The sequence below is a fragment of the Physeter macrocephalus genome, chromosome 18, assembly GCF_002837175.3.
Source record: "Physeter macrocephalus isolate SW-GA chromosome 18, ASM283717v5, whole genome shotgun sequence".
NCBI lineage: Eukaryota > Metazoa > Chordata > Mammalia > Artiodactyla > Physeteridae > Physeter > Physeter macrocephalus.
Window position 1 is genome coordinate 70942927 of NC_041231.1, and position 9737 is coordinate 70952663.

At 49.8% G+C, this 9737-nt stretch overlaps 1 protein-coding gene across 2 annotated transcripts in view; it reads left to right on the top strand.

Moving 5' to 3' along the window:
* BRPF3 (bromodomain and PHD finger containing 3) overlaps positions 1–9737 on the top strand; it is a 42274-nt gene that overhangs the window by 30422 nt on the left and 2115 nt on the right. The window contains exons 12-14 of one of the 2 annotated variants that reach the window (XM_028478780.2): positions 3289–3443; positions 4776–4955; positions 8961–9019. In XM_028478780.2, coding sequence (XP_028334581.1) covers positions 3289–3443; positions 4776–4955; positions 8961–9019 — 394 coding nt within the window. Of the gene's footprint in view, positions 1–3288; positions 3444–4775; positions 6810–8960; positions 9020–9737 lie in introns of those variants that run through there. The other variant, XM_007114935.4, reaches the window with a different exon arrangement.

The following is a 9737-nucleotide window of genomic DNA, read 5'->3' on the forward strand; positions in this document are numbered from 1 at the left end:
ACGGCATGTGGGATCTTCCCGGACCGGGGCACGAACCCGTGTCCCCTGCATCGGCAGGCGGACTCTCAACCACTGCGCCACCGGGGAAGCCCCTGGGGGAATTTTTTAAACAATGTAGATACTGGAGCCCCATCTCAGAACAACTGTATTAGACTCTCTAAAGCCAGACCAAGGCATGAATATTTTTGTTTCTTTGTTTTATGAATATTTTTTTTAACACTCCCCAGCTGATCTATAGTGGGTGTTGAGAACCTCCCTGCCAGCCTATGCGTGCACACAGAGCTCTGAGCCTCTCCCAGCTCATTTGTGTCTATGGCTTTTTTCATAGACAGCAGCCTCTTAAGGTGAAGAGTACAGGAACTCTGATCCTTTTTGGACAGGTGAGGAAACTGTAGCTCCAAGAGGTTATACGACTTGCTGGAGTCATATTGGAACCCATGCTACCTGCCTCACCCCCTGCTTAGCAGTGGCAGGTGGGAGATCCACATTGTGATCCAGCGCTGAGGAGGTTGGACCTGGGGCTGCCTTCACAGGCTTCATGCCCAGCTGTCAGTGAGACCCCCAGCTTAGTTGTTGAAGAATTGATTAAGACTGTGCAGGTTTAGATCTCACAATACAAAGAAAGCCAGTCTAAAACTATTCTCTTTTCTTCCCTTTTTTTTTCTTTTTTTAAAAATAAATTTATTTATTTATTTTTGGCTGTGTTGGGTCTTCGTTGCTGTGCACGGGCTTTCTCTAGTTGCGGCGAGCGGGGGCTACTCTTCGTTGGGGTGTGTGAGCTTCTCATTGTCGTGGCTTCTCGTTGCGGAGCATGGGCTCTAGCCGCGTGGGCTTCAGTAGTTGTGGCACGTGGGCTCAGTAGTTGTGGCTTGCGGGCTCTAGAGCACAGGCTCAGTAGTTGTGGCGCACGGGCTTAGTTGCTCCACAGCATGTGGGATCTTCCCGGACCAGGGATCAAACCCACGTCCCCCTGCATTGGCAGGCGGATTCTTAACCACTGCGCCACCAAGGAAGCCCCTCTTTTTTTCCTTTTTAATTATCTTCTTAATCATACATTTTCTTTCACGATAAAGAAATTCAGCCACCACCTGAAAAAACCCACCACCTGAATACAACCTGTGTTTTTATTTTGGTTTATGCTCTCCCAGTCGTTTTCCTCTGCATACTTAAATATGTACTTGCGCATATAGTGACTATACGGTTTTTAAATTTCTGAGGTTCTTGTTCTTCAAAAAAATGTTTTTTGTTTTTCTGTAAAAAATTATGTATCTACATTACAGAAGCTTTGGAAAAAGAAAATCAACACAAATCGCAGCATTATGACATCATCTATGAGCATTTTGTATTGTTGCTTCTATTTGTCGTTTATATATTATAGCTGTAACAATAATGTGTGTACACGTTTATTATGTAATGTGTTAAATGTTATCACAGACTTTATTTCCATGTTGTTTTACATCTGCATGACATTTGAGTGAATGGACCATTATTTATTATTTGGGGATACATTTGCCTCTGTCTTCTTTAAAAAAGGAGGCGAGCTCCCCTTAAGAGGCAGACTTGGGCTTCCCTGGTGGCGCAGTGGTTGCGCGTCCGCCTGCCGATGCAGGGGAACCGGGTTCGCGCCCCGGTCTGGGAGGATCCCACATGCCGTGGAGCGGCTGGGCCCGTGAGCCATGGCCGCTGAGCCTGTGCGTCCGGAGCCTGTGCTCCACAACGGGAGAGGCCGCAACAGAGGGAGGCCCGCATACCACAAAAAAAAAAAAAAAAAAAAAAAAAGAGGCAGACTTGCCCATCTTGCTTCTGCCCTTGGGGGTACACTTTTCACAGTCTGCCCCACTTTCCAAGCCAGGCACTATCCCCACTGTTGATAATCGAGGAAGTTCAGGAGGGCTTGTCTGGTGGTTCTCATTAGGACCCTTAGCTTCAGTTCCAGGAGGGACAGACAGGCTGAGAGTTAGAGTTTTTACCAAATCACACAGCTGGGGGCAGGGTAGTGGTGGGTCTTCCTTAGGGTAAACTCTTAACTAGAGGACCTGCTTTTAGCTGCTTATCTTGAGAAGGATGTAGGGAAGCTGGCAGACACCCAAAAGTAAATAGAGCAATTTATTATTATAAGAGGCCCCCTGGGACAGGGTATAGGAATTAAGATTGCTCCATCTCTGGAGAAAGCTGCCTCCTCCGTAAGTTTCCAAGTCTCCCTGGCCTTGGTGCACAGAGATTATCAGCCAGCTGCTCTGGAAGCAGGGGCTGTGTAGGAGGCAGTGGGCAGCAGAGGCCCAAGCCTTGTCCAGGCGCCTGGTTTTAGTCCCAGCCAGCTACAACCTTCTGTGCTTGGCGTTCTCCTCTGTCAGCTAATACTTGTCATCAGACTTCTCAGCATCAGCAAGAGGATGAAATAAGATGATGTGTGAATAATTAAGAGCTTTGGTAACTTTGTCAGTGCTCCACAGAGCTGGAGAATTATTGTTGTGTTGATGCCACCAGGCATTTTGCTGAGCCCTTGCCCTTGTGGAGCCTGCAGTCTCGAGGACTAATTCTTCCAGTGGCCCTTCTTTCCGACCACATCATTCTCCCCTCTTCAGCAACCCTCCACACTCAGTCTTTTGCCTTCTCTCTGATTTTACCGTGGAGGTGCTAAAATTGTATCTGGTCTATGCACCAGGAAGGATTATAGTCAGACAGGAAGGTGGTGGGTAACCAGGAGATCTGTTTAGGTAGAACCAAAGGGATGGGCCCTCTGGCCGATGCAGGACCTTCTTCACAGCCATGGTGTCTAGGAAGCCCCTGAGATTTTGAAATGAATTGCACAGGTTCTAAAGGGAAATTGGCAGGGGAAAAAATGGCCTCCATTCCTCTCCCCTACGGAGAGGAATGTCTCCCCTAAGAGAATGTCTCCCCTAAGGGATATTGGGAGGAAGGCGTTTGTCTGTCCGGCCTGGACGTCAGAGATGCTCCACTCACTTCTGAAAACCCCCCACCCTGGCTTCCCAGTACTTCTCTTTCAGCTCTGGGGCCTGACAGTTGATGGAGCAAGCTCCCTTGTCAGAAGGTCTGATTGGAAAGGGCCAAAGGATTAGGACAATACCTGGGGAAACAGAGTCAGAATTTCTGTTTGGGGTACTGAGGGACATTGGAAGAGGTCAGCCCCTCCATCACTGCGTTGTGGGCAGAGCCAATCCCCTGCATAGCTTTGGTGTACGGTGGTTCAGTGGTTAGTCCTACAGCAGGGTGCACTGTTCACCCCATCCACCCCCAGCTGAATGCTGTCTCCTTTCCTGCTTCCAGATCATCGATCCCAAGATGCCCCGGGAGGGCCTTCTGCACAATGGCGTCCCCATCCCCGTCCCCCCACTGGATGTGCTGAAGCTGGGAGAGCAGAAACAGGCCGAGGCTGGAGAGAAGCTCTTCCTTGTCCTCTTCTTTGACAACAAACGCACCTGGTGAGTGGGTGCTGCTTCTGGGAGGGTGCACCAGGATGCAGGCTGAGGGGCCCAACCAGGTGGCTGTTCTAATGCTGACATGCCGGAGAGGTACACAGAGGGGCTGTGGACTTGGCCACCCTGCCTCCACCCAGGTGAAGGTGAAGGGTTACCTGCCAGCAGCTGGTCTGCATTTGCCATGTTAACAGTAACCTGGTGTTACTAATAACACTGATTAATGGTGTTAATGGTAATGAGGGGTATTGCAGATCAGATTCCTTGTGAAGCACTCTGAGATGGAGATTTGTGTTAGGAGTCTTATTGGGAAGAGCTGTGGGGGCGAGGGGGTACAGCACTGGGCAGAGGAAAAAGTTGAACTGCAGTGCACTTGCTGCAGAGGCCTCAGGTCATCCTGTTTGGAGCTCTGGAGCGGGGTGGCTCATTAGAGATGTCAGGGGTTGGGGCTGTGCCTTTGTACCCCCATGTCAACCAGTCATTGAATGCTGGCTGCCCCTGGGGAGGGGGGTGACATTGGTGGGGGTTGATTCCTGGAGCGGGACTCACTTGAGAGCCTGTAATCTGCCAACACTCCCAGCGGCTGCAGGGAAGCATGTCTCAGTCCTGGGCGGAGAGTTCTGGGCAGTGTAGGATCCACTGCAAGGGGCTTGTCTGCTCATGGCTTACAAACACCAGCAGGAGGATTCTTTTACCTCTGCTTCTGTAGAGTGAGGAGGTAGGACTAGCTAATAGCTATCATTTATTGAGCATTTACTCTATTTCGTTATGCAAATTGCTTTACATGCATGATTTCATTTGGTCCTCATTTAAATCTTCATTAATCCCCTCCCAATCCATTTTGCAGATGAGGAAGCTGAGGCTCAGAAAGCCAAGAATCCATAGCCAGAACTGGGATACAAACCAAGATCTGGCTCCAAAGGCTGGGCTCTTAGCCACATGTTATATTCACCCAGGGATCTTTTAAAAAACACCAGGTGCAGGCCCCACCAGAGATCATTTCATCGATTCCTGGCATCAGCTCCACTTCCTAGCTGTAGCTCCCTGACTCCACAAGGCAGGGTGAGGCTCAGAGCCCTCCAGATGACTCAGCTAGTCTCCCTGGGGGCACACGGGCTTCCCTCTGGCAACCGTCTAAGCTGAGTGAGCGTCCTGGGCCCAGGCAAGGGCCTGGCTGCAAAATAAGTCCCTTGGTGGCTTCCTGCCTGTGGCGTCCCAGTCTGCCTCCCTCTGCCCTGTCCCCTCCCCCTGGCTTTGCTGGTCCTGGGCACGTGGGTCCAGAAGAGCCTCCTTTGGGACCCAACACGGTCCAGCCTTCTTACTGTGCTTGTATTTTAGGCAGTGGCTTCCGAGGGACAAAGTCCTGCCCCTGGGTGTGGAAGACACTGTGGACAAGCTCAAGATGCTGGAAGGCCGCAAGACCAGCATCCGCAAGTCAGTGCAGGTGGCCTACGACCGTGCGATGATCCACCTGAGCCGAGTGCGGGGACCCCACTCCTTTGTCACCTCCAGCTACCTGTAAGGGCAGGGCCTGGCCTGCATCTGCCTGCCCTGCCTCCGTCCTGTGGGGCACAGAGAAGCCTCTTCCTGCCCCAGCCAGACGTACAGCTGGCAGCTTGCCCCTTCCATGGCAGGCCAGGGACTGGGCTGTATCCTCCCCAAGGACAAGGCCCCAGTTTTGACTAACTGCGTGGTTCCCCTGGTGGGCCTGCTGTGTGCCAAAAACTCCCACCTGAGCTCCCTCAGGGGCTGGTCCACCGAAGAACCAGTTAGAAATAGAAACAGCTGTGAGGCTTGGGCCCAGCCGAGGAGATAGACCTGGCCCCAGAAAGCAAGAGGTCTTGGGCTTTCTCAAGGGTGTGCCTGGCCCCCTCCAACCCATTCCCAACTAACTACACCTCAGGGTGAGCGAGGCTCTGACACTGACCCCAGAGGTGCTGTGGATACACTAGGGTCCCACGGGGAATCTCACGGAGCTCACCCTCTCTCTCCATCACCCATCCTCATACCTCTTCCCTGTCCCATCTTCTGCACCTCTGCCCAGTCTCTCTTTTTCCTTTGTTCCTTTCCCGACTTCCTCTTGTGCCAAACTGACAGAAACCATCACCAAACTGATCTTTTTCTTTTTATGGCCCATTCCCTTTGAGGCCAGCTGCTAGCCTACCACTTGGGTGACCCCTTCACCAGCATACCTCCCCACCCCCTTACATGTGCTACAAACAGCTGAGGCCAGGCTGTGAGAGCTTGCCCGCTTAGATTGAGGCAGGGCCCCCCCGGCCCTCTTCTGTCTTGCAGAGAGGTGGGCTCAGGCTGGATGGGCTCCTGTCAGCAGACCAGGCTGCTTGTGCCAGTGTCCATCTGTCTACGTGGATTCCGAGGGTTGTTGGGTGAAGCTGTGCCCTTTGGCTGGGTCTGCCCTTTCACTCCTCCTAGCCTCTCCTCGTGGGCTTTTCCTTTTCTGCACCTGCAGCCTCTAGCCTCTCTCTCTACCACCAGGGATGGCATGGGGCCTGCAGTCCAGCATCTTCCTGTCCTGCACTCTGCCCTGCCCAGCCTCTGCTGCTCTGAACTCCAGGGAACACAGTCTTTTATTTCAAACCGTCTGTCCCTTCCCCTCTTTTCCTTCAACCCCCTCTCCACCTTTACCTTCTCAAAAACAGAGGGGAAAAAAAACTGTGAAACGGGAATGTTGACTGACAAACCAACACAACTTTCAGAGGCTTCGATGTCTGTTCTCTGGATGTTTCTTTTCACCTCTTAAGCACCAAAGTTGCAGGGCCAGGTTGCAGGCCACTGATTGCCATGTTGATTTTTAACCTGACGTTCTTTTTAATTGTTTTAAATTTTTCATAGGGGAGTTTTGGACAAAACAAAGTCACTGGGGAGATCACTGCCATTTTTACACACTTTTTAAAAATACAACCAACCAACCGCCACGACTTCTTATACGTTTGGGACATGAGCCAGAGTTTAAAAGGGAACCAACAAAACTCTCTATAACATAAAGGATGGGGTTTTGGATTTTGTACAATAATAAAACTACAATACAGCCTATGGCTAGGGAAGGACATAGTGTATATAATTGTAAAATACTGTTCTAAATTATTCAGGCCTATAGTTTCCATTACTGGAGTCCTCCATTGTGTGGCTGAGTATTTTAAATGCACACAGTGTGGTTTATTTAAAGGAGACAATGCGTCCCCCCTCCCCAGGTAGTTGGTCGGCTGTGGACTATGTGACCTTCGTCTCAACCTGTGTTGTAAGATCTCGGGGCTTTCTCTCTCTCTCTCTCTCTCTCTCTCTCTCTCTCTCTCTCTCTCTGTGTCTGTCTCTTTCTTCCCCCCAACACTTTCTCTTTCTTAGTCTCTTTCTCTCTCCTGCTGCTTTGTAAAATTGTTTCGCAGATTCTCAAAATGTTACACACTCTCTCTCTGTCTGTCTCTTTCTTCCCCCCAACACTTTCTCTTTCTTAGTCTCTTTCTCTCTCCTTTTTTTTTTTTTCAGTCTCTTTGAATCTTTCAGTCTCTCTCTGAGTCTCATTTTTAAAACTGCTCTTTTAGAACGGGAAACGGCTCAGATCCTGCTGTGGCATGGGGCCTATGTGTCTCAGTCGCGTCTCTGCTGTGAAGCACACGATGCTCTATTTATTGTAGAAAGTGACTTTATTTGCTTTCTAGAATTGTTTATAACAGATGGTATAAGAGAGGTAATAAACAGAAAAATCTATGCTTGTAAAGAATACAAAAGTTAATTTTACCTACTGTAATATGACTGTCTTAAACTTATTTTCTCTCTGAGAAATAAATGTTCTAATGGGCAGTAGTTGCTGTGTGTGTTTGATGTCATCAGTGGGGCCTGCCCTTCTCCTCCTAATCTCTGTAGCCCTCCCCCTCTTCAAGACACCAGGACCTATTAAGAATGGGGTTGTCTAGCTGTTGCAGACTCCCAGCTGGACAGGGCTCTGTCTCTCTGCCTGCCTGTCTGTCTCTTGGACCCCTGGGAGGGGTGCAAGAATGAGTTCTGACGTTTTCCTCCCCAACAGCACTGCCTTTTGGGAGTTGTGGAAGGTCCAACCTACTTCCCACGCCTTGGCTGCTCTGTAGCCCCATTCCTTTAGGAGCATCTGTTACTTGTTCAGTGGGAGAAGTGGCCCTTTGGACATCTCAGGCACCTGTTCACCAAGCTTGCAGAATTGGAGAGTCTAGGCTGCTCCCACCTCCTTTGACATTATTGCCGTCCCCATTCTATAGAGAGGGAGGGAGCCGGGACACACGGAGAGTCAGAACATGAGCCTGACACCTTTTAGAGCTAGAAGCGAGCCTTGAGCTTACCTGGTCTTCATTTTGCAGATGTGGAAACAGAACGGCAAGATTTTAAAACTTGGCCAAGCTCAGCCAGCCAAGAAATGGTGGCAGAATTGTGGGACGACGATCTGGCCAAGGCTTTTTTTGTGGGCTCCATAGCATTTCAAGGCTATGCTGGCCTGTTCTGTACCTCCCTCCCCTCTCTGTGGCTCTGGCTCCAGCATTTCTGGAAAGGGATATCTTGAGTAGAAGTAGGAGTATTTCCTCGGACAAACTGGTTGTTGGGCCTAGGATAGCTTTTCCCTGACCCATTCTCTCTGGTTCTGCCTGGCTCCTGTGCTTGGCTGGGAGTTATGTATCTCAGTGTGTGGCTGGAGGACACAGGAGTCTCCTGATCACCTCCTCCACAGGGCCTTTGAAATTCTTATCATTGAAGTCACTGAAGTGTAAAGGCCGTCAATCTGGTATAACATTAACAAAGTATCTCTAATGTACTGATAGTCCTTATATTATGTGTTAGAGTGCAAAGCTACACACTCCTAATCCCAGGAAGCTAACAACCTGATTTATAAGACACATTGCAGACAATTCTGAAAAAGCTTCCAGAAGAATTGAAGCAATTAATTCAAGTGGGGTTAAAAATACCTATATATGAATTTATATTTTGAATTACAAAAGCAATTTAGAGCGAAATTACAAGCTCACCCTATAGAACATTTTGCAAACAAAGGAAAAATGACCAGATGAGTAGGATTTTAGTAGAGGAGGATAAAAAGAAGTCATTGTAAGTAGATGAAGCAGCTTAAACAAAGGGCAGCCTCTGGGAGGTATGGTGTGTATTCCAACTCCAATGACCAACTGCCATCCCCTTTGACTGGAAACAATTTAGGGAGTGAGGCAGTGTGTTGGGATTAACAGGCCTGTCACTCACTTGCTGTGTGACCTCAAGCATGGTACTGGACCTCTCTGAGCCTCTCTCAGACTGATTTAATAGAGGATCCCGAAGCCAGGGTGAGGTATTAGTACATGGTAGGTGGCAGTATCTATTGAAGGATTTGAATAGGGAAGAAACTTGATTGCAGCTTGGCAACTAATTAGACATCAGAGTCAAAAAGGAGTGTTATGGCAGGGTCACTGTGTGGCTGGAGGGTCCAGTAGTGGGTTTGTGGGTGAGAAGGGAGGAAGAGTTTAGTTTTTGATGAGTTTATGTTGCCTACAGGACATCTGAGAAAACGCCCCAGCAAGCAGATGGAACTGGACCTGGAGTTCCAGAGGAAGGTAGGAGCAGATGACAGAAATGTGGAGCCACTGAAGCCCAGCAGTGTAGTTAGGAGAATGGCCAAGGGGAGAGAGGGAAGGGAAGGGCAGAGCTGAGGAAAGCCCCTTATGTTTAGAGGATGGGGCTGGGGGACAGAGGATGGAGAAAGCGCCCTCAGAGGTATCTGGTCCCCAGGGAGGGCCTGACACAATGTCAAGCCCTAAGGATCATCTAGCCACAAACCCACCCCACCCCCAACTCATTTCACACAGAGAGGCAGGTCAGGTGTGCTCAGCATCACAGAGCAGGAAGAGGCAGTGCTGGATCAGAATCCAGAACCCAGCACTTTCTACTCTCTCCATACCCACATATTCAGAGCCCTGGAAGTGAGTAGACGTTTCCTTAATTAATTTTATCACTGCTGTTATTAAAATTCATGGCCTCAAGTCTGAAATATGATACTGGAGCATGTGGAGGCACTCTGACTAGGAAAAGAAAATCTCACTTTCCTAACAAGTTAAAAAATGTCATTAAAAGCATTTGCCAAGGGCTTCCCTGGTGGCGCAGTGGTTGAGAGTCCGCCTGCCGATGCAGGGGACACGGGTTCGTGCCCCGGTCCGGGACGATCCCACATGCCACGCAGTGGCTGGGCCCGTGAGCCATGGCCGCTGAGCCTGCACGTCCGGAGCCCGTGCTCTGCAACGGGAGAGGCCCCAACAGTGAGAGGCGTGCGTACCG